Source organism: Punica granatum, chromosome 1, assembly GCF_007655135.1.
Source record: "Punica granatum isolate Tunisia-2019 chromosome 1, ASM765513v2, whole genome shotgun sequence".
Classification (NCBI taxonomy): Eukaryota; Viridiplantae; Streptophyta; class Magnoliopsida; order Myrtales; family Lythraceae; genus Punica; species Punica granatum.
The window spans coordinates 44,660,474-44,685,610 of NC_045127.1; the positions used below are offsets into that span (position 1 = coordinate 44,660,474).

A 25,137-nucleotide genomic window follows, 5' to 3' on the forward strand; every position below is an offset into this window, starting at 1 on the left:
TAAATAGAGTGAAAGTCAAACAAAAGGAAGGTTTCATAGTTTAGATTTGCATTGATTCCATTATGATTGTAAATTTTTTGGTAGTATTAAGGATAAATATTATATAATTTAGTTCACCCAAAAAAAGAAATTCTATAATTTAAATTAGGACGTGAAACACAACACACATTTTTTAAGTAATAATATAATCTATAAGATTTGACGCTGACAACAATTTTTATAAATTTCTCGGAAAAATCATATATACATAGAGCGATACTGAGCTTAATTGATCTCCCAATCCCGGTGAGTTTATCTTTTACTAAACATGAGGATTAGAATGATGACCGATTAATTTTTACTTTTACCCAACATGCTGCTTTTGAATGAAGAACAATGCTATTTCATCCGATTCACATATGCTGAATCTCTCTCATGTGGTATTTTCATAAATTCATGGAGAAAAGAATGGTTGTTTCATGGACAGAGACGGATCGAGGGATCTTCGTTCAGACGAAAAATAATTACTGTTAATTGAACGGATGAAAAAGATCGAACAAAAGATAGATCAATTATTAAAGTTAAAAGGATCAAAAAGATATTATCGAAGATATTATCGAAGATATTATTCTCGTAATTTTCGGGGACAAAACTTTTATATTGCGTTTGGTTTTAAAGTAGAATTTTAAAATTAGATTTTAATTTTGAAAAATAGTGGTATAAATGGAGCTCACCCTTTGACTTTGTATGAGTTATTTTGTTTTGTTGTGAAAAAAATAGTATAAATAAGATTCACTCTTTGATTTTGTATGAATTCTTTTATTTTGTTGTGGGTAGAATTAAGTTAAAATTATAATTTTAAAATCACATTTGTAAATCAAATAAGCCATTAAAATTACTCATTCTCCTAACTAATAAATGTGTTTGTTAGAGTCCGAATTTGTGTCCGCTCTGTTTACCATTCAATTCAACTGCCCGTTATTGATTATATTAACCCAGGGGAGAAGGCGAATCCCTTTTGCAACGGCGAGTGGCAGTACGCGCGCGAGTAGAGGTATAGATGGTAAAGAAGTGGAATTAGAGCGGGAAATTGGAGCCACGTGGCCCGCGTTAACGGGGTTTAATTATTAACGGGATCGAGCGAAGAAAATTCCATGGGGTTGCCATCCCGTCCCCACTGGAATTCCGAAACGTACGAGCTGGCAAGTACAGTGTATAATTACTCCATCGTCTCCGTCACCATCGTACACGTGTCCCCTTCCTCGGACTTGGGCCCCTCCCTGCCGGTTGATTTCCCGCCCAAAGCGTTTCCGCCCCACGTGACTCCGGTCCCGCTCCCGCCACTAGAGAGAGAGAGAGAGAATGAGAGTGCAAAAATATTACGTGGGCCTTTCTTATGGGCCGAGGAAGTTGATGTGGGCCTGAATTGGTTGGCCCATAACCGGAAGAAAACTCCGACGGTTCGCCGGAGCTTTGGTTGCCTTCATTGACATTTGCTTCCCGCCATCGCAGCTTCGCGTTCTTCGACTGATACGGAAGAAGTTCTTGCAAGGAGGGGAATGCTTGGATCTTGGAAAGAAATGGATTAGAAGGAGAAGGGTGGATAATGTTGAGAGGAAACCCACGTCTCCTGAGCTTTTCTCGACCGGTATGTCGGCGACGAATTGCGTTTTCTGCGGGTAATCTGGTGGGGCCAGCGAGCTCTCTGTGTGAATTGAATTGCACTCTTGGTGAGTTGTCAAGAGCTGGGAGAATCGAGGATGCCCGGAACCTGTTCGACGAAATGCCGCGTAGAGATGAGTACACCTGGAACACTATGATCGGGGCCTACGCCGGCTCAGGGAGGTTAGCTGAGGCAAGGGGCCTTTTTGAAGAGGCCCCGAGTAAGAGTTCCATCACTTGGTCTTCTCTCATCTCGGGGTTCGCCCGGCTGGGGCATGCGGATGAAGCTTTTCGGCTGTTTGGGCAAATGCAGCTGGAGGGCCGGCAGCCCAGCCAGTTCACCCTGGGCAGTGTGTTAAGGGCGTGTTCCATGATGGGGTTGCTCCGAAAAGGGGAGCAAATTCACGGGTATGCAATAAAGATGCGTTTCGACCTTGATGATTTTGTCGTCACTGGACTTGTAGACATGTATGCTAAGTGCAAGCTCATTATCAAGGCAGAGTGTTTGTTCGAGACAGTGCCGGAGAAGGGTAACCCGGTGCTTTGGACCGCAATGGTGACGGGGTACTCCCAGAGTGGATATGGGTTTAAAGCGATGAAGTGTTTCCGAGACATGAGGTCGAAAGGAATTCAGCCCAATCAGTATACTTTCCCGAGTGTTTTGACTGCTTGTGGAGCTGTTTCAGCAAGTGATTTTGGGGCACAGGTCCATTGTTCCATTGTACAGAGTGGCTTTGGGACTAGCTCGTTTGTTCAGAGCGCCCTGATTGACATGTACTCGAAATGTGGGAACTTGGGAAATGCGAAGATTGTTTTGGAAACGATGGAGATTGATGATGTGGTCTCCTGGAACACGATAATAGTTGGTTTTGTCAGGCATGGCTTCAAAGAGGAAGCTCTGAGTTTGTTTAAGCAAATGCGTGAAAATGATGTAAAGATCGACCATTTCACATATCCATCTGTCCTAAACTCTTTTGCCTCCTCTGAGGATTCACAAACTGCGAAATCCATTCATTGCATGATCATTAAGACTGGTTTCGAAGCTTATAAGCTAGTGAGCAATGCTCTAATTGATATGTACGCGAAGCAGAGCTCTATGGATTTGGCATTCAAGGTGTTCGGGAATATGCTGGACAGGGACGTGATCTCTTGGACTTCACTGATCACTGGTTATGCTTTTAATGGCTCCTACGAAGAAGCCATTAGACTTTACTGTAATATGAGAATCTCAGGGATTGATCCCGATGAAATAGTTCTTTCGAATATCTTAAGTTCCTGTGGAGAACTGACAGTTTTAGAACTTGGCCAACAATTTCATGCAGATTTCATAAAATCAGGCCTTAGTTCATCCCTTTCAGTAGATAACTCCCTCGTGACAATGTATGCAAAATGCGGGAATATAGAAGCAGCTAAGTTAATATTTGATGCTATGGAGAACAGGAATGTGATCTCATGGACAGCGCTGATTGTGGGATATGCTCAAAATGGTAAAGGAAAAGAGTCTCTACATTGTTATCACCAGATGGTCTCTTGTGGGGTGAAGCCTGATTATGTCACTTTTATTGGTATATTATTTGCATGCAGCCATGCGGGTTTGGTGGAAGAGGGTTGCCGATACTTCGACTCAATGATTGATATTTACAGAATTAAACCCGGTCCTGAACACTATGCGTGCATGATCGATCTACTTGGGCGATCAGGAAGATTTAAGGAAGCGGAGGAATTGCTTGATAAAATGGCAGAGGAGCCTGATGCCACTGTGTGGAAGGCCCTTCTTGGTGCGTGCAGGGCCCACAAGAACTTGCAGTTGGGCGAGAGGGCAGCCAAGAAACTTTTCATGCTGGAACCTATGAATGCTGCACCGTATGTTCTCCTAGCTAATATGTACTTTTCAGCTAATAGAACAGAAGATGCTGCAGAGATTAGGAGGATGATGAAATCAAGAGGAATCGCTAAGGAGCCGGGTTTCAGTTGGATGGAGATTAACAGCAAAGTCCACACCTTCATGTCTGAAGACTCAGCTCATCCGAGGATGCAAGACATATACTCAAAGGCTGATGAGGTTATAAGCTTGATCAAGGAAGTCGGTTATATTCCTGACACAAGCTTTGCTCTTCATGATGTTGATGAGAAGGGAAAGGAGCTTGGTCTTGCTTACCACAGTGAGAAGTTGGCTGTTGCTTTTGGACTTCTCACAGTACCTCAAGGAGGACCGATTCGGATCTTTAAGAACCTTCGGGTGTGTGGGGATTGCCATGTTGCTATGAAGTTCATATCGATGGTCTTCAACCGGCACATCATCTTGAGGGATTCAAATTGTTTCCACCATTTTAAGGGGGGAATTTGTTCATGTGGAGATTATTGGTGAGAAGAATGGATGTCAGGTAGTCGACCGTCACTTTTTTGGTCGGTCAGTGAGGAGATCGCCATGTTATAGAAGAGCTATTACCTTGATTTAGAAACTGCTGAAACGGGAGTGTTGGGGCTCTGAAATTGGTTCATCAAATTTTGTCAAGGTCATCTTTGCAACTGATTTGCTTAATGCTCATCTCTGTGTACCGGTCAGATGTCACGGAAGTTTTTACAGCTTGGAAAGGGAGAAAATTTTGTGCCTGCTGGGAAAATGGTGAAGCCTCTGATCGGAGACACAGGAACACTGATACTAACATTTTAAAGGAGATCATCGATTTTGTGAGTCAGTCTGGTGCATGTGTTGATTAGAAACGGGAGGATTTTCAGCAATAATGATATGAATGGCTTTATAATGTTCATAGACAGTGTCTTCGACTCAAAAGCTGCATAGTAATTCCCAAGAGGACCCACAATTCTCATAAATGCCTTTAAAGTTTGATCTTTGAGCAGAAGCAATGAGCATTTTACTGGAGCCTTCTCTGTACGTCTTCTGCAGGTACAGAGAATTGAGTGATGACGGCGGCTTAGATTTCGGCAGTCGAATTGGAGCTGTAGAATAAATTGTCTCAGCGGGTAAATATATGCCGTCTCTGGCACAACATTACTTGACCTAACAGAAGATTCACAATGTTATAGGCCGAGGGAGGGAAAAGCTCAATAAAGAGGTAGAAGAGGACCTAATTAAGTTATTTATCTGGAGGAGGCTGCCGGAGAAGCTCGGAATTGGTCAAATTGGAAATATCAAATTTTCGGCATAAGGTTACTGCGAAGTTTGAAAAGACAATGAAAGATTTGGAGAATAAAATTTCATGGCGCAGGGTATACGTTAGGCTGAAGCAGAAGCTCAGGAAGCTTAATCTAGTTAAAAGAGGAATTACTGAGCTGAAGAGGGGTCAAAGGCTCAAATTGGAGGCCAACCAGAGGCTTTCTACTGAAACGAAGCCAAATCGAGGATGGTGAGATTACCGAAGATTTGCTTGCAGAAGTGAACAGAGCGAGGGAGGAATTAACTGAGATACAAAGGTTGACGAGTTTGAAGGATGTTGGCGTCAAAAAAAAAAGAAAAAGAAAAAAAAAGAGAGATATAATGTGCATCAGTAATCGGGAAACTGGACATAGAAAGTGAGTGCAGTGACTGAAATGAACATTGAAAGAGCTATGTGGGAGCTGAAACTGGAAGCTGCACTAAGCCTTTGCTCGGAAAATGTTGAGAAACCGATCGAAATCAACAAAGATCCTCTGCTTTGACACAGATCACCAATGCAGTTGCAGACAAGCTGAGTACTTCAGGAAACTATTGATTAAGGAGCTTCCAATATACTGAATAATCTTCTCATCTGGGTTAGATTTGATTACAAATGATCGTAACAGAAGAAAAAATCTCGACATGTTTACAAGCACAAGTGCTTTCACAAGTGACTAATTAATTAATCCCAAAAATGAAAAAAAAACAATTAAAGACCCAAAAAGAAGGGCAATCCCCCGTAAAAAGTAAATGTCGAATATCACGCCCTCGATCAACCCCACGTAATCTTCGGCTTTCGGGAACCGCTATCCATCATCTACTCCATAACTGTAAATGGCCCAGCTTCTCGTGCTGTCCTGGGTGGTATGGTTGAGGTGGAAACAGACAGGTATATCAAAAAGCATCGGGCATGCATGCATGAATAGCAAGCAACCCACCATCCAAAAAATCCTGAAAACATCTTTTGAAGGGATGTCGAAGGTGAATATATAATCGGCTGCCAAACTCTCAGTTCCTGGCATGCTCGGGAATAAGACGGTGACGCAGCTCAGTGGATGCACCAGCCAATTCTGCAGCACAAATTGCATTAATACGTGTCATAAGATGTTAAAGAACAGTATAAAACTATGGCCCTTACTTTCTAGCTGTGCTTTCTACAACTTTATTAATTTTGGTTCGTCTTTACGGCATCAAAACTAATAATTAGGGATAATTATTCCCCAATGACAGTTCAGGGGCCAAATTTGGAATAGTGCTTTCCCCCTGGTATATATCAGGATGTGAAGAATCAGCTTACCTTGGGCAGTGAAATCAAAGAGGGGGGGCAGTGCACGCCCATTGGGTAAGGATGCATTCGGGTCCCTCAGATCATTGAAGAATGGATGTGCGCAAGCCTCCAGCTGAAATAAGCAGAAATAAGAAGGTGAATTCAAGTTTTCTAGGGGATACATAACAAATTCAATCGTTTACAATAATATTGCCACAGTATCTTCAGTCCGGAAACTTTGTAATAATCATGTCACAAAATTCGTACAAGTACTTACTGCAGTGCAACGTAAGTTTGGTGAGTATTGAAGCAGCCTTGAAATAAGATCCACTGCTTCGGAAGGCATTCTCTTGTGAAATACCTGGAAATTTGAAGTAAAAGAGATTAAAATAAAAAAATCCGCACCAAAAACCTAAAAATACTGGAAAAAAATTCAGTGTCTGGTTGCAGATTCTTCTAACTTGACCAACCTTGTGCCAAGGATGAGCTTTGATCTGGGGAAACTTGAATTCAGTATAGTTGGGATTCATGCACTTGATCTCCTCACGAGTGGGTGTCCCGAGAATCTGTCACGGCAGCACCACGACATGCAACTAAAATCAGTTGCCAGGAATGAAAATATTAAAAGGATGGCATGGAGAAAAGGTAGCAAAAGGCAAACCTTTATGATTTCCACTAGCTGATCGACACCACTCTCCCCAGGAAATAGTGGCTGCAACAAACCAACAAGCCAAGCAATGGTATTACTAATTAAAGGCACAGGTATGACATATTACTCATCCATCACATACTAGAACGAGACGTGAATTGGTTCGAAGAAAAGAAATGGGAAAGTGAATTGATTCTTACATGTCCAAGAAGAAGCTCGGCCAGGACACATCCAACAGACCACATATCGATGGCAGTAGTATATTCTGAAGCCCCGAAAATTAATTCTGGGGCCCTATAATACCGTGAGCATATGTAAGCAATGTTTGGCTCACCAGGTACCTGAAATTGTTCATAAGTTCTAGTTAGCTACAACAAGATTAAGGAATGAACTTAAGAGAATCGACTATAATGAACTTACCAACTTCTTAGCGCTGCCAAAGTCACATACTTTCAATTGATGAGTGTGAGGGTTGACCTGCAGAAATGTAGGCAACAAAACTTCATAAATGAAGTGCATAAAGACTATGAGGGATATTTATTTAGGCCTATAGATGGGTCACTGCCAGAATCTTATATGATGATTCCTCAAATCCAAATCACATCATACAACAGGAAGACAAAGTTCTTACCAATAAATTTTGTGGCTTGATATCACGATGACACACACCAACAACATTATGCAAGTAATTAAGTGCACGGCAGATCTGCAGTGAAGCATGTCAAGTTAGACATATAGTGTGATTGTTAGAGCAGCTCATGTTCTACATAACAAATCTTTACCTGGTAAGCATACAACTGCACATAAATTATAGGCACGTGTTGGTTCATTTTGACATACTGCCTTGAAACTTTGTAGACTGTTTCTGATACATACTCCAGTACAAGGTTGAGGTACACCTCATCCTTTTCAGTAGTTGAGAAAAAGCAGTGCTTCAGTTGCACAACATTTGGATGATCCATTATGCGCATAATCTGAAGTTCTCTATTCTTGTATCTTTTATCCTGCAGCACCTTCTTGATGGCAACTGCTTCACCCATTTCTAGACACTTGGCCTACAATACACGAAATACACGATGATTTATGAGTACAAGGAATAATAAACCCAAAACTTACAGAAGACAAGGACAGGTGTACCGAGGCAAAGCACCTGGAATACAACACCAAAGGAACCATTTCCAACCACACGTTCTGCCAAATATGTTATTGTCTGGAGAGCAAGTAAGATTACATAGTCAGCATCCACAACTTTTTAAACGGGATACAGCAAACAAAAACTTCTCACTTGTGAGAAGAAACCTCATTTGGAACTTAAGACTCATAATGTGAAAGGAACATGCAAATGGATATTAGATAACAATATAAAGTCACATGAACCATTGTTATCAGAAGTACACATCTGGGAATAATTTACGACTTCTATTGAGAAAATAACGATCGATGAGTGCGCCACACAAGCAGCAACTTTTGCGTCTGCAAAGGTCAGTTGCTGTACCTGTTTGGGTTGACCATTTCGACCGCCCACTGTAGTTGCAATTACTTGACCGGTTTCAGCTCCATTTCCACTCACAACGGTTGGTTCTGCATCCTGCATCTTGAAATCAAGAAGATATATGCAACTTCGTCAATATCTAAAAGTTATAGTGCAATCCTTTGCGCACATAAAAATGTGACAAGTAACACCGACCGTTCTGCTCAATTGAATTTAGGGTCAAAACTTAAATAACTCAACTTCCTTGCTAATCCTTAAATTGTTCCACCTCTTATGAAAACTAGTGCCTCTCAGGCAAAGTCCATCATTAATTATTCGCGCACATAAAAATGTGACAAGTAACACCGACCGTTCTGCTCAATTGAATTTAGGGTCAAAACTTAAATAATTCAACTTCCTTGCTAATCCTTAAATTGTTCCACCTCTTACGAAAACTAGTGCCTCTCAGGCAAAGTCCATCATTAACTATATTTTGCATAGCCCAGCAGCATGATGAGACACTAGACAAAGAGAGAGGCTGCACCTTTTCATCATTCATTGATGATTTGTCGTCTTTGATTCCTGTTACAGGAACTCGTCGATGGATTTGATCATCACCGTGTTTGGCATTTGAAGCTACGTGGGATGTGCTTGCAGCATTGTCAAGTGATGTAGAAGCCATATGCTGCTCTAGACCTGTGGCACCTCTATCGACAAAATGTGCTTCTCCATTAACCTTTGACTCCGCTTCTTGATCAAACTTAGCCCTCTTAGTGCTAGAATCCCCACCCTGCAATGAAACCAGAGTAAGATCGCCATGAAAAAAAAAAAAAAAAGATCAGCACTTATCTGAAAACGAATTAACAAATGGATCAAATTAATATCCTCCAAGCTCCTGTAAATCCATCAAGCTCTCACATCATAATTCCTCATTGCGAAGCATGGATTCTAACGATGACACACAAGATGAAAAATTGAATTGGCAAACTATCATGGGAAGCCAGACGAAAACGAAGAGGTTGCACCTAACTGCCCAGATAAAATAGCAACCACAACAAAAACGGGGCATATAAAAAATAAAAAAAAATCAGGTGAAGCTTACAACCAATGATATCAACCTAATATTGGAACACCATAAACAGATAACGAACAACGGCTTATTAACAAAAAAGGGCGGAGCTCCAACATGTTAAACTCCATATATGCTTTACGGTTCCGACAATTTATCGTTATGTAAAGCGGCTGCGCCATGACCGCAGGATGAATGTAACATTAAATAATCGTAGACAACGGCTCAAATGCAATGCTCGCCTGCAGCACAAAGAACAAAGAACGCCATAACCGCAGCTAAGATCGAACATATCCAACTCAGGACAACAATTTGGAACACCAAACCTTCCCCAACAGGATGAAAATTCAGCTCGGACGTGGAAACAACAAGCCCGATTGGGACACAGAATCGGGAATTCCCGCTCAATCTAAACCCATTTTCTCGGCAATCGGAGCCCAAAAAGACATGAAAACAAACACGCAGAAAGAGGGAGAGAGAGAGAGGGAGGGGAAGGTGCTCACGGGATCAGATGAAATCGAAGTGCGGCCCGACGCAATGCTCTTGATCCGTCGCATCATATTCATCTTCGCTCAGCTCCAACCCGGACCACAAAACCAATCTTCCACGAGGTGGGCAAGGCCAAAAATCCACTAAAAAGAATTAACAGAAAGGGGGAAAGAACATAGGACAGAAGGAGGAGGAGGAAGAGGAGGAGCTTCAATTCCTCCGACGAGAGGGAAAAGAAGATTAAAAACTCTGTGCTTTCCTCTCCTCTCCTCTCTCTCTCTCTCTCTCTCTCTCTTCCCTTCCGTCCTGCTCCGCGCCCCTCCCCTCAGAGCACAACCGAACAAATAACCACACACCAAAGATCTCCCTCCCTCCCTCCCTCTCTCTCTCTCTCTCTCTTTTGTAAATGTAAAATGTGTTTTTTCTCTCTCTAGGTGGGGGTGGGGAGGGTGGGATGGGAGGTTTGATCTTTCTTCCGTTCCGGTCAAAGTTGGACCAGAAGAACTTCAATCATGCCATGCCATGCCAACTCCGAGAGGGAGTCTCCCTTTTCGTACTCCCCCCAAGTCAAACTCCGATCCCTGGCCGTCGATCAGTCGTTACCCCCAATCTGATCGGACGGTCTTGGCCAGGGGGAGCGATGCAGGTTATTTTACCGAGATGCCCTTGTCTCGGGCTCGGTGTTCTTTTCGAGCCAGGGCAGAGAGGGGAGAGAGAGAGAGAGAGACAGAGAGAGAGAGACAGAGGAGATTGTCAGAAAGGACAGAAGTAGATGATCCCCCGGTATATTCGGACCTTTGACTGTTCTTTGACGCGCTCATTATTATTATTATTATAAATAAATAAATAAATTTAAAAATATTGAATATTAAAAAGACTCCGTCATCGATGAATCAAATCAATAGATGATTGACACGTGGAAATTTGATCCCACTAACATTTTCAGAGAGTCTGAATTTTGGTTGCGTTTGCTTTTAGAGTTGAATTGATTTGAGTTGAATTGAATTTCGGTTTTAATTGATTTATAATAATTATATTATTGAATTATGAGAAAAAATGTGAAAAGTAATGAATAATTGAAAAAATTTAATATTAAAAATTGAATTGAATAGTTAAAAAATTGAAGAAAAATTAAAAAAAATTATATTATTGAATTGAAAATAAATCAAGTAGAATTAAAAAATGTTTTGTAGTCAAAAGGCTTACAACCCGTTGGTTATAAAAAATATTTAACTCTATTCAACTTAACTCCACTTATTTTCAATTCAACAATACAAGGAGGACTTTTCTATTTTTCTTCAAGGGGGGGAACTAGGGAATTTAATTTTTAATACTAAATTCTCTCAACTATTCATTATTTTTTTAATAATTTAACAACACAATCATTACTTTTTTTTAACTATTCATTACTTTTTCACACTTTTTCTCATAATTCAATCACACATTCACTACAAACCAATTAGGGTATGTTTGTTTTTTTAAAAAAAAATTTTACTCAACTCAACTCCATTTATCTTCAATTCAACATTACAATCATTACTGTTTTCATTTTTTTTAATTTTTTTAACTATTCAATTCAATTTTTAATATTAAATTCTCTCAACTATTCATTACTTTTTCACAATTCAACAACACAATCATTACTTAATTATTAATTTCTCTCAATTATTTATTACTTTTTCACAATTTTTCTCATAATTCAACAATACAATTATTACAAATCAATTAAAACCAAAACTCAACTCAACTTAACTCAAAATCTAAACGCACTCTTAAAATCAAAACTCAACTATACTCAATTATAAAACCAAATACATATCATTTTAGAAATTGGCCCCAAACCATTCTCTTTCCTTTTCATCCCTTTTTCCGTGCCTTTTGCTGCTCCGTCCCCCACCTCTCTCCTCCCGCCGAGGTCGACCTTCCATCACAGTTGACGTGCACCCAAGCCCGAAAGCAATCACGCACGTGCGACTCGCGCGCGTGAGGACTATTATAGTATATTAGATATATTACATTTCAAGTAAATAAAAATAAAAATAAAAATAAAACTGAACTTATATACCTATATAAATTCTGCTGGCATAATCACTTATATGCATACATCCAAAAAACAATGAACTCATATATACAGAAAGAATCAAAGGAATAGAGCAAACTACAAATTTACTCATCATCATATCTCAAAGGTTACTCATCATAATCTCTCAAATGTTAAATATTGTTTACAACAAATTTTCAGCAGTATAGCACATTACCTCCTGTAAAATATTACACCGACCGAACTGACCGGAGGAAAAAGACCTATCTCCCTATTTACATTATAACCAATGCAAGTAACAACATGCATGCAAGGAATCCTCTAGAGGTCCCATTTCTTATAAAAACATGTGTATATCTACAGATCCACTGCACACTTAGAATTTGGTGGACATGTGAGAGGTAACCTCAAATCTTGCCATATCATGATCTTCTGACCAGTGTGGAGTCCAAGTAGTAGATCTTTCTTTAATGATTTCTAACTTTGATTGAATTTTGGGGCAAAGTAGACCTCTGTACCTTGCCAATAGCTTTGCACTCTTTACCATCTTCTTCATTATGTACATCCTCACTCCTTCAGTCATGGTGATGATGGACTTGCTCCTCACTTTTAATATTTCATATTGAATTGTTCACACATGTTGCTTGTCACTGATGGATTCTTTTGATAGGTATCAAGAGCTGATACGGTCCATCATTCAACTAGTATGTTCTTTAGCCACTCCCACACAGCTACACTTAGTCATTTCATGGTCTTCATCCTCTATTTAAATTGCACTCAGTTGTTGCCGTAGCACATGCCCATACTGCATTCTTGAAGTCACTCGAATTCATATGAAATATACCTTCTCCTTGTTATATATGAAGCTATAGCCATTCACCTATGGATTTCCCAAGTCGTCCACAAGATTCCTCAAAAATCATATCCAATTTTACCTATTTGAACATCAACCACTATATATGCAATTGGGATTTAATGAATTTAGCTCAATTTTAATTCCCATAAGAATATGTGAGAGCGACTGAGATAGGTATTTTTTCTAAACAACTCGTAAGATACTTATGAAATACTTGTGAATTTTAGGTTAGTAGATTGAGTCTTAACCGAATTAGGGAAAGAGAGAGTAGATCGAAATAGCGAAGTGTTAGGGAAAATTGTAATCTTAGGTCGTCTCCACCAATTGATTTTCTATTCTTTTTAATTTGCCTTTTATTTTAGCAAATCAATCTTTAGTTTGCTTGACTTCGATTAGGTTGTGACAATTTCAATCACTAATGGAGTTCTAGGTCAACTATTCGTGGGAAGGATACTCTACTAACTCTTTATTACTTGTATGGCCTGTGTACTCTCGGGATTGCAAAACCGTTAACAATAGAGATGGAAGTTCTCTCGGAGGCAACAATCGTGGTTGGTCGTAGTGGAGGAGGGGAAACATCCTGCAGTTGTAGTAGTCAATGAAAACCCGATAGTTTTTGAAAATCTGAAAGAGGTGGCGGCCCATGGTACTACTGAAAAAAGGAGGTTCATTAGAGTGTCCAGGCGACACTTTTACAGTTGAAGAGTAGATGATCACGATGAAATTAAAATAAACTTTGAACATAAAAGAAATTCAAAATAATTTTCAAAAATATCAATAAAATTCAAAACTTAATTACTTAAGAGAATTTATGACAAAAGAGGAAACAAAAGTAAGATTGATTTAGATATATTTTTAATTGACATCATGTGCGAAGCACGTGTATTGTTTACTAGTTATCTAGAATGGTTCCGGGTTCAATGTAGAATATTTGTTGATTCTAACCGAAACCAAAACTTATTTTTTGGGTATATGAAAGGGGCAAAAGCATAAGAAAATTAAAGAGCACAAAGATGGGGTGTTGCAATCCCCACAAGATCTCCAAACAACGAAGTACCTAAACCTTTATGAACTGAATCAAGAACATATACGCCAAGAGATAGAAGAATAGCTCGCCGAACACATGATGGATATGAACCTCCCATTCCTTTGCCACCAAACTTCTAATATCATCAATCAAGGAACGATGGAAGGGTCCGCAGGCTACCTTCCCCAGGATCAGATCATGAACAATCAAGGAATCAATTTCGAGGATAATCCATCTACAACCCAAAGACCACGCAAGTTTGAGACCCGGATAAACTCCCCACAGCTCACCTATTACAGAAGAAATGATACCGATGCTTTGCATAAAGCCACCCATCCAGTTCTCATGCTCGTCTCGGATAAAGACATCCAGCACCTGCACGACTTGGATTTCCTCGAGCAGCTCCATCCGAGTTTAACTTGTAACAACCACCGGGAGGTCTGCTCCAGCTAATCATCTTCCCACTTCTTCACAGCCTTCGGGTCAAGTCGAGCCTTTCTATATCGACCCCTAATTTTTGTTCCCGTGTTCAATACTTCAGGCTTGAGCTTCTTTATCTTTTCTGTTCCCCTAATTTTTCTTTAATCGCTTCATCCTCCCTTTTCTTCATGGATGACATTTTACATACGTATATAAAATTACGGGGATTAAATTTTGGATAACTGAGATCATAAGTCAAGCATTATATATGAAAAATAAATATAAATAATAATATAACACATAATACAATAAAATAACTAAATAAATCACTTCTACAATATCAATATGGACTAACAAAAATTACATCAGCACCCATTTTATTTTTATATTATAAATAACATGTTTATCATTAATAATTATCTAAATTAACTTCTAAAGTCTCGATCTCTTTTCACATTCTAAACCTATAAGATTACGAATGAGCATGCCTCTTAGGTATGATATTTAAATAATACTAGGTGAAAGACCACGAATGTGAAGAAATTTAAATTTATCACTTATATCAAAATATATGAGTATAATTATTTTTTGTTTCATATTGACTGACCTTAAATAATATAAATGTAGTATGAAATAAGATAAATAAATTAATTAAAATAAAAATAGTAAAAATTATATGATATATAGAATTGGTTAGTAATATCAAATATAATGAAACTATCAGCAATTTTTTAAATACAAAAAGACACATAAAATTTTAAAGGAATGATGATATTGGTAAGTTTGAAATCTAATTTAAATAAGTCAAATGACATTCCTTTGCTTAAATATTTACTATTCATTACAATTTAAATAGATACATATATAAAAAAATTCTACATATATTTTAATAGATAGTAAAATTTTAATCATAGATTTTTTATATATTGTTAACAGATCGATTAGGTTGTAGAATCTGATATATTCATTGAATAATTGTGTTAAACTTACAAATAATTGATACCATTTAGTTAAAAATTTCATTTTAATTATTAATCAAACGACCCATTTCGACCCGCGGGTGCACTTGGTTTTAGATCTTCTAATTGCAATCAAGAACAAACTTCCAAATAAAATCTATTTTATCAAATCATATTAGACTCTCTAAATTATTAACATTGCCATACTAATGAGGGTTGGTTTATATGGTCCAAAGGAACTCTCTCAAGTCTCCACACGTCATCATAGAATTAAAGGAACATATTTTGTAATTTCTTTTGAAAGAAATTTCATATATATTAAAAAATAATAATTAGGAGGTGAATTCTAATAATTTAATATCTCAAAGTGCTAATAGATTTCTAAGGACCTACTTGTTTAAGTTTGCCAATTTAGTTTTAGTTTTGAATAGGTTACTTTTTTCATTAATGGTACCTATTTATATGTCAACAAGGTGAATTTCTTACTCCACAATATTTATTTATATCTATTTTCGGAGATATTCAATCACCTGAACGAAAGCGCTAAGAAAATCAATTCAATTAAGGGTTAATTTCACCAAAAATCATGAACTTTCACCAAATTTCCAAATCTAGCATCAACTTTTTTTTCCAAATCTAGCAGTAATTTACAGACATTAAACCAAATCTAACATCCATCTCCAATTCCATCAATTTGGCAACAGCGGTTGACATGGCTAACGGAAAATTCACACTCTAATAGAGCGATGACACATGGACCTACAGCCCCACTTGCTTGTTTAAAAAGACCATAATATTCTTATTTTTTAATTTGGCCCCATATTTGACCCTAGAACTTAGATTTCCCCATTTCCCTTCTGCATCCTACCAAAAATAAAAGTTTTGGACTCTTCTACAACCAATTGCTGAGGCTCATGCTCCCAGACTTGAACTCCTTCATCGCAAGCCCAATTTCGGTGAGCTCCGATAACCATTCAGCTCCGTGACCTCATTCGCCTTCGCATCTTCGAATTGCAAAACAAAGGGAGAAGGGAGGGGGCCTACAAGGCAAGGGGCTCCCTCGCCGACTGTCGACCCCTCCGTCGAGGTGGCTGAGTTCGGCCACCTCGCTCGAGGGGTCGAGGGCTGACAGCGGAGCCCCACCCGGGTAGTCCCTTCCATTCTCCTCCTATTTTCTATTCGAAAAACAGGGGAAGAAGGGAGGGAGTCGAACCTGGCTGGGGGCTCCCTGCCAGCCCTCCACCCCTCAGGAGAGGCTACGTAAGTCTGACCACTTTGCTTGAGGGCTCGAGGATTGGTGGGATAGCCCCCAGCTAGGTTACCCCTCCCCCCTCCCAACATGTTTTCTATTCGAATAAATGGGGGAAGATAGGAGGGGAGCCGACCTGGCTGGAGGCTCCCCATCAACCCTCGACCCTTTGGGAGAGGCGACCTGACTCTTCCCCTATTTTTCATTCGGAAAATAGGGGAAGAGGGGAGGGGGTCGACCTAGTTAGGGGCTCCCCGCTGGCCCTCGACCCTTCAAGAGAGGTGGCTTGAGTCCGACCACCTCGCTCGAGGGGTCTAGGGCCAATGGGGGACCTCCAATTGGGTCGGCCCCCTTCTTCGCTGCCTAATTTTCAAAAAAAAAAATATAGGGCCAAAATTTCAAATATATATATGTGGAAGGAAGCATAGGGCAATGGAGATGAGGATGTGGTGATGAGCTAAGGAAGAATAAGGGTGAGGGCAACGGCTGTGATGGAAGGAAGCAGAGGGTGATGAAAAATGTTGTGAAAGAGATGATGGTGGAGCCGGTGATAGAGGGTGGAACAGATGGTGAAAGTGTTGGTGATGTTGGCTATGGTATGGAGAAGAGGGCAGTGATGGCAGTTATGGCATGGAAAAGAAGGGAACCTAGAGCTAGTGATGAAGACAAAGTTGCTGGAGGTAAAATTGTTGCTTTTCCATGTGTCATTGTTCTATTGGAGTCTAAATTTTCCATTAGCCATGTCATCGTCGTTACCTTGCCACTCAGAAAAATTGACGGATTAGGGGACGGGTGTTACATTTGGACTAACGTTGGCAAGTTGCTGCTAGATTTGGAAAAAATAAAAGTTGATGCTAATTTAGGAATTTTGTGAAAGTTAATGATTTTTGGTGACATCAACCCATTCAATTAACTAATTTTTTAAGCACATATAAATGTATCTAAATTGTGATATTTAAAACAATAATTCAAAAAATATTTTCTAAATAGTGTGATATTTCAAGTTATATTAGTTACTCTGTAAACTTTATTAAATATTGTTTTAGATTTAACTGTTGATGAATATATTAATTGAAATTTATGTAACTTGGACTAAGTTTTTTTGTCATTATTGAGGATATTCTATATAATAATTGAAATCATCTTCACCAAGTTTTTTTGTTGCTACTGAGGATATCCTATATAATAAATAAATGAAATCATCCTCACTGCGTGGGGCGGGAAATTTTACTAGTAACTAAAATAATAGCATTATCGAAAGAACTCATAGATCGATGTCATTGCTCGTGAATGTTTTCGGGTCTCCTTACCTTGTTGCCCTTTCAAATGTAAAAATTTGATTCATGGGCAATTATAGAGTACATAATCTATGCCTGAACCAAGTTGATAACTTGATATAATATAAGCGAGTGGAATCCTGGGTTGGGGTTAGAACAGTCCATAATGGCATGGAACCTGTTTTGTTATGTGAAACCATCTATATATAGGTTATTAAGATAAACTCCTGAGACAAGATGCAACGACGGAGTTTTTATTTGTGCGAGGAGAGTACATCATATAGGCATGTTGGGTAAATCCTTGACTGATGATTGATTGTCTCTTTGGATTTTCTTATCGAATTCCATTTATTAATAATTACATTAAATCTATTAATAGTATTATATAATATACGAATTACATTATATCATTATGATAGATTCGAGACCTTATTTCGCATAATTGGGCTGATCACATTCGTTGGAAGTTCTTACAAAAGTACTAAAAAAGTATGTGTGCGGAATTGTTATTTTGCATAAACAATGCCATCTATCGACAAATATTGCAAAATATACATAAATTTTAATTTTGAAAACATTGACTAATAATATAAAAATAATAAATTCATACCCTCTATTAATGTTACATTTAATGTATAATTCGCTATATAAACTATAAGTAAGATATATATGTCATATTTACAAAAACACTTTCCATTATTTATTTACAAGAAATTTAATTTTAAATAAAAGATAGCAAATGTCCACGCGACGGGTTCGAAACTAGTAGGGTTAAAATTGCCATTTTATAATTATATAATAATGAAATGTTTAATTGGATATTATTATATGACTTATATTGAAAACAATTAATTGATCATAGATAGGATTGAACAATAAACTATTGGCATGCGAAAAAAATTAAAATATATGAAATTGAGAATGAAATTGTATAAAATTACATTACTTATATAGAAAAAAAATATTGGATCATATATAAGAATTTTTAAACTATTGACATGTGAAAGAAATCAAAATATATGAAATTGAGTACTAAAATGTAAAAATCAAATTTATTGGAGAAATTTCAATAAAAAAAATACTGAAAAAGTTAATTAGTTCAACTTCATCGGAACTTAATTTTAAACTATATTTTTATATTTTTATGATTCTTAATAAGCAAATTATTTTTAATATATATAATTATTATATAAATGATATAAGTGTATGAAAAAAAGAAACTGTGTATAATACAAAGATAGAACAATTAAAAGTAATTAGTTTATAATATAAAAATTTTCCCAAAAAAAAAATTACCAATTCTACGAACCTATGGTCATATATCTAAAATTGACTCCTATATTAATAAATGATCTCTCACAAGTGAACAAAATTTTAAAAAGTTTATTAGAGTTGATTTAATAATGTGAAATTTCACTTATTTAATTGGATGTTAACCTAATTTCTATTATAAGATTGAAATTGTAATTATTATTTATGAACTTATGATAATATAAAAAATTAAACAAGGATGCCACAAAATTTGCATATTTAAAAAATGGGTAGTGAAGTAAATATATATGAACTTAACATAAAGATGTCATATGCAACAAATCTCTCTAATACACTTACTATTAAATAAATATATAATATAAAGTTTACTAATTGAGACTGTTTGTTGCAAAATATATATTAAATCATTCAAAACTAATCTAAAATTTATTATTTAATTATCTTATGAAACTTGAATTGAATTATTAAAAATATTTTATTGTGTTAAGAAGTCAATATGTTTTTCAAAATTCAAAATAATTGTTATATAAATGTTTTAAGCTAATAAATAAAAATATAATTGAATTGAATTATTAAAAATATTTTATTGTGTTAAGAAGTCAATATGTTTTTCAAAATTCAAAATAATTGTTGTTATATAAACGTTTTAAGCTAATAAATAAAAATATAATTTTCAAAAAGTTATGGCCTCATAGGTCAAATAAAAAGTAAAATTTTAAAAATAAGAATCTCATAAATATTGTTTAAAGAACAAGCGAAATGAAGTTTTATTCTAATTACTAAACTTAATATATGTCAATCTATATTCATAATTAAAAAAAAATATGATCATGCATATCAATTGAAATAAATAATTTCAACATATTATTATAATAATTAAATTGTTGTGTGGCAAGAAACAATTAAGTTACTCAAATTTTTGACAAAAAAATGTTAAGATAAATATTTGAAATTATAATTAAAATTAAAAACTTTTATAAGAAAATTTATGTTTTAAAATGTAAATAATTACGATAAGAAATAGTATAGGAATGTAAGGAAAAAAACCCGTGTAACGAAGGGATACAAAATATTTATCATACTAGTTTACCGACACTAGTTATCATACTATTTTACCAACCATTGGAGTCAAACCCGGGATTTGAATTGAAGGTCGATCGCATTCCACTCTAATAGCACTCTAGCAACTGCCCTCAGTGGTATTTGCCATGGATTATATTAACTTATAACTAGTCGTAGACGCCATGCGTTGCATAGGATAGTTTCATCATTCTGAAAAGAAATTATGAATAAAAATTTGAAAGAGAAACTGCATTGCTTAATAGAAATATTTTGTCTATTAATTGTGAATCATATCCATGCTCATTAAATTGTTGCTCTTTGTGGCAGCGTCCAATAATTTGATTACTCTGACTTTTATTTTCCATGAATCTTTTCAAGGTGCTAGCTCTTTCAATTAATTATAAGAGATTCTGAAAAATAAAAATAACAAATTAGTACATCAATAAAAATATCTTATAAGAAAGCAAACAACATATTGAGAAGTCAAAAATGTAAATTAGAACATGCAAATCTATAGTAACAATTACAATTAAGAACTAAATAAAAGGAAGTTTGAAAAAAAGAAGATTTGAACTCACATCACTAACCTCATCATATTAGGCAAAAGCAACCAAAAAGAAAAACTGAAAAAAACCACAAAAAGTAAAACTCGAGAAGAAACTTTTTTCATAACAAAATTCAGAGAACATCTTAGTCGTAATCAAGAAACTCGACAACCTAAAACTCTTAAGTTGGTCGAACGTCTCACACTATGTAGTTGGCTGAATGCCGAGACCACCTCGTCTTTGCTTATATATATATTTGTACATAAAGCAATTGATATCAAAGTTTTAATGAAACTTCATTTTTCGAAAATGAAAGAGACAACATCCATCCATGTTTTTTTTTTTCCCGGAAAAACTTATCTTCCAAGCAAAGAGAAGACAATTTGATGCAGGAAGAAAAAGAGAGTATCTCTCTAATAGGCTGCGGGCCGTGCTCATTTTCATGTTCAATTCTCGAAGTGGGATGGAATTAAATGGACGGTCAGGTATTCACGAGCTAAAGCCGGAGACAATGATCAGAATCTGCTGGAACGTTGAATGATCAATCAGATCAAGACACGGATTCTCGATAATGTAGTTTTTGATATGGTATAATTTCATCAAAAGTGGGCTATAGAAGGAAGTGTAGCGTTCCACGTCCATTAATTTGACTGAGGCAGGAAGGTGTCCACTTTCTTTTTGTTAATCGCAGAAGATACCCAACTAAATTAATGTCGATCGATGGTCAAAAAATGGCACCCGGCCAAACATACTTTCTTTGTCATTCTAAATGCGTTCTGCCTTAATTATTCCATTTTCCAAGGGAAAAGCACTTCCTGGAAGGTACATCATAAATTCGATCGTTAGGAAACCTTTATTGGGTAATTAGTTTAAACTTAGTACCTCATAATGTATCATTATGGTTTACTCGAACGTGACCGAATACATGCATTCATGCGAATACTGAATTGCCTCCTCCGGCAACACACACTAATACGAGAGCACAATCTGAGATTATGACAATTAGAAATTAGAATTATGCACGTACATGTCCTTGAGAAAAAAGTGCCGCGGATAGACGAATTAAAGAAACATAAGGCACCCGGATTTCCAGGCTGCGACCCCATCTTTCATTCACAAAAGGCCAAAAAAAGGACCCAATTTCCAGCCCATTTAATGATTATGGGAATGGCTTTGGGGTTTAAGGGGCCGATAATCCTACTGGCTATTTTCTGAAACTCAATTATGGGCTTTGAGTAAGCCCAAGGCTATGGGCCTTGTGGCCCAGATAGATTTACCCATTTATTTGGGCCGGGCTGGATGTCCTCGACGCGATAGTCCGCTTCAGTTTGTTTTGCTTCTCATAGTTCGATAACCCCGATCTTCCGTCGAGCGTATCGTGGAAAGATAAGGTGTGGATTTTTCGGTACGTGTTTCCGTGAAAATTTCGGTTCTCTGGTTCCGCGTCTGTATTTCGTGGTCGAAGGGCGACTCGAACCGAATTATAACATTGGTTGGAAGCAATGCATTTCTCCGTGTCTCTCTCTTTTTTCGTTTTCTTTTTTAATTTCCTTTTCTCTTTCCCTTCTTTAATAACTCTTTTGGGTTTTTTCTTATTTATTCAAGAAAAGATTAAACATACGTGTAATTGATTAATGTAATTAAATTGAAAAGGGGTCTGTGCGGCGGACCAGACCCAGTGGGTCAATCCCGCCAGACCAGCTAGTCAACCTTTGACCGTCAAAATGTCAAAGATTTGACAACAAAAAATCACGTTATGTCCGTCTCTCTAGTCTCTACTCGTGATTGGGCCCACTTCCTAACAAATTGGGTTGGCAAAGACCCCCGTCAAGGAAATTGACTTTAAAAAATTAAGTAATATAATGATTTCAACGTAATGCGACTAATCAACTGGGCAAATAGTTCCCCTATATCAATATATACAAAGATCTACCAAGAACTTCACCATGTAATTTTTGAGCCAATATAAAAAGAAAGAGAGAGACAACTTCATTATATAATTACGATTCATGTTCCAAATTTGTTTCGACAGTCGCCTTCTAATTAAGAATTCAATATTGATTATTTTTTTTGTAAATTATGATCATTACAATTTATTAATATGCATGCAAGGGCCTCATTAGATTATATAAATTATCTCATATGCGTATGAGCTATATACATCTAAATTCTCATCTACTTGCATTAATCTTAAAATTTCAATGCCCGAGATATAGAAAATTACAATGGCTGAAATTTCAACTTCAAGAATTTAGTGGAGATCTAAATATGTCCGTGTCAAATATTTGATTCATTTTCTAAGTGATTGTGATTGTGATTGACTATAAACCATTTGATATATATATATATATATATATATAGAGAGAGAGAGAGAGGGAAGAAAATACAACTTAATAGAATATAGGGTTTTATATATGTCGAGGGGATGATGGTTAACTTTTTCATTGCAGCACACGCACACGCACACACGCACATATATATAGCCATATATATATATATATTGCGAAGCATGCACGTGAATCATGGGAGCGCCCCGTATATCATATGAGGGGCATGAAATTGAATCTTTCGTGACTTCTCACTTTCTCTCTCTTTCTCTCTCTTTCTCTCTCCGTGTATTTAATTAAGGTTCTACTTTTTTTGTTAAAGACTTGGTGCATAGGTTGCTAAGTCACGGTCTCCCCTAATTGGAGAGGGTTAACTTGCTTTTGAAGTCGGGTGATTGCGACTCTCGAAGCTTGATGAGATTGAGAAAATATCGGGCATGTATAATTCAATATTTTTACATTACGTAGTAACAAGAAAAGGAAGAATCCTGAATAGGATCGACTAAGGATATTCATCATGCATGGACCGTCTCATTGGTCGAGCAAAGTCGAGCCACCCTCTCGTTACATGGAAAAGAAAAAGATCGAGGTCCCTTTAATCTCTTTGACACTTGATCTCGAGAAGGCTGTGAGAACATCTGACTTAGAGGGGCAGATATGAACCCAAAGTCCCATGCTAGGTAACATCACAAGTCACTTCCCCATTTATGTAAACAAATTCCCACGCGTAGATACTTGGTGCTTTCTCAGAGATCACTATCCGTCTTCGACCACCGTCGGATTAATACTCTGATGATTGATAGTTCATGATATAAAAATTTAATCTAACGATTACGGGAGAAAAAAAGGAAAGACTTTTGGGTTTGTAGAGAAAAATTACACGTTTTGGCTTAGGATTCAAGAAAATTCAATATCACAAAAAAAAAAGAAAGAAAAAAGATTTTCTTTTTTCGTACTTTGTCACAACTGGGAGTTTCACTTGCCACATAGCACTTCCGAAGAAATTAAAGAAGATTTGAATTCCATGCTGCGAGATTTTTAAGTATGCACCCTTTCGTAGAATGAGCTGACTCGACTGATTAGTAAGGACCCAATTGAGTTCTCGGATATCGGTATTCACTCCGAAAAAATATTTAATTGAAATTTTATATTTTCATTAAATGCACCGATTGATCAAAGTCCTGCGAGTCTTCCCTATCATGTCTTCCCATCTTTCTGATGTGTCAAAAAATTAATCGAATTAATTAAGGCCGCCTCCACCAACCTCTCATTTTCTCATTAAAACTTCAAAGGTGTGTCTCTGCCCCCCTCTCTCTCTGTCTTTTTTTTTTTTGAAATAATCTCTCTCCAATTCTTCCATTAATGTCCCCACCACCCTGAATTTTTGCATGAATTTCAACTGCAGTGGCTTTCCACTGCTGAATAATTATCATCATCAATGTCGTAGATATTATTCATAATGTCTTAATTCCGTTTACATTACATGGGCCAAAAAGTTGGTTGTTATCTTCACATAACTAAGGAAGGGCCCACCGGCCTAGCAAAGAATAATAGCAACGAACGATCACGAAGGCACTGATTATATATGATGGCTATGCTGGCTACTTAATTACCATAGGAACTAGAGACATTAAATGAGACATAGTGTCGTGAAATACGTTTTCCTGCTTAAGAATTAAGAGGGTTTTAGGCACAATTCCTTCTAGTGAGAATACTTGTACCTCATTATTTAGGGGGAAAAAAACTACAATAGGAACCTTATAATTAGCAAAGACTTGAGCAGTAATTAGTTTTATCAGCATCAAGGGAGTGTTTCACCTATACATCATGATCCAAGGCACTAATATTTTGAATATGATTAATTGATAGATTGAATTATCAGAGAGGGTGTAACAAAGTTGGCACGCCTTTACCTGGTAACCAAATAATCCTAGTTGGATACTTATTGTAAAACTGCTCGTACCATTTATTATTAGTAAGGATTTTTATTTTATTACACTAAGCTCATAGGCTTTTCTTATAATCGAAAATTGACGGATTGAATTGAAATGACAAATTAGGATGGTTGATTAGAAGGTTCTATCTTTTTTTTCTTTTGCTTTTATCTACACTTCAACTGATTTACCTCTTTAGAGAGTTATAAACTGTTAAAAGGAAATAACATTCACTAGTCCCATGAATCTCTTCGACCCACCAACCCAAAGGGATTTGAACTTCAATGATTTGTGTGGATAATTTGCCAATTTAATCATCAGCTCATACTCGGGATTAGATGTTTTGGCCCAACAGATTAGCCCTTTATAGCACATATAGAAAAATATTAGAATATTGGATGGGTTCACTGTTGGCACTGATTAAT

The 25,137-nt window shown here is 36.9% G+C and overlaps 2 protein-coding genes across 3 annotated transcripts; one reads left to right on the forward strand and one right to left on the reverse strand.

Annotated features, from left to right (window-relative positions):
* The first annotated feature begins 1,393 nt into the window (after positions 1-1,393).
* Positions 1,394-5,512, forward strand: LOC116193612 (pentatricopeptide repeat-containing protein At4g21065). Its single transcript, XM_031522358.1, has one exon. It carries the CDS (start codon positions 1,586-1,588, stop codon positions 4,007-4,009), a length of 2,424 nt encoding a protein of 807 aa, XP_031378218.1. The 5' UTR covers positions 1,394-1,585; the 3' UTR covers positions 4,010-5,512.
* Positions 5,336-10,135, reverse strand: LOC116193622 (shaggy-related protein kinase theta). Of its 2 annotated transcripts, none has more exons than XM_031522368.1 (13): positions 9,758-10,135; positions 8,730-8,975; positions 8,210-8,308; positions 7,865-7,924; positions 7,497-7,769; positions 7,346-7,420; positions 7,135-7,191; positions 6,915-7,055; positions 6,727-6,777; positions 6,536-6,631; positions 6,343-6,426; positions 6,096-6,198; positions 5,336-5,868 (listed from the first exon to the last, which is right to left on the reverse strand). In XM_031522368.1, the coding sequence occupies exons 1-13, from the start codon at positions 9,818-9,820 to the stop codon at positions 5,807-5,809; spliced, it is 1,410 nt and encodes a 469-aa protein (XP_031378228.1). In that variant the 5' UTR covers positions 9,821-10,135; the 3' UTR covers positions 5,336-5,806. The 2 variants fall into 2 exon arrangements, with proteins under 2 accessions (XP_031378228.1, XP_031378233.1); XM_031522373.1 differs by having other exon boundaries at positions 8,210-8,302; positions 9,758-10,134.
* Positions 10,136-25,137: the final 15,002 nt, after the last annotated feature.

What these genes read in the sequence shown, in the direction of transcription:
- LOC116193612 (XM_031522358.1), top strand. Translation starts at nt 1,586, where the DNA reads ATGTTGAGAGGAAACCCACGTCTCCTGAGCTTTTCTCGACCGGTATGT.
- LOC116193622 (XM_031522368.1), bottom strand. Translation starts at nt 9,820, where the DNA reads ATGAATATGATGCGACGGATCAAGAGCATTGCGTCGGGCCGCACTTCG. An exon ending in TGCAGTTGTATGCTTACCAG is followed by an intron (nt 7,421 to 7,496) that starts GTAAAGATTTGT and finishes GCTTCACTGCAG; the next exon opens with ATCTGCCGTGCACTTAATTA. An exon ending in TTGGCAGCGCTAAGAAGTTG is followed by an intron (nt 7,056 to 7,134) that starts GTAAGTTCATTA and finishes GAACAATTTCAG; the next exon opens with GTACCTGGTGAGCCAAACAT.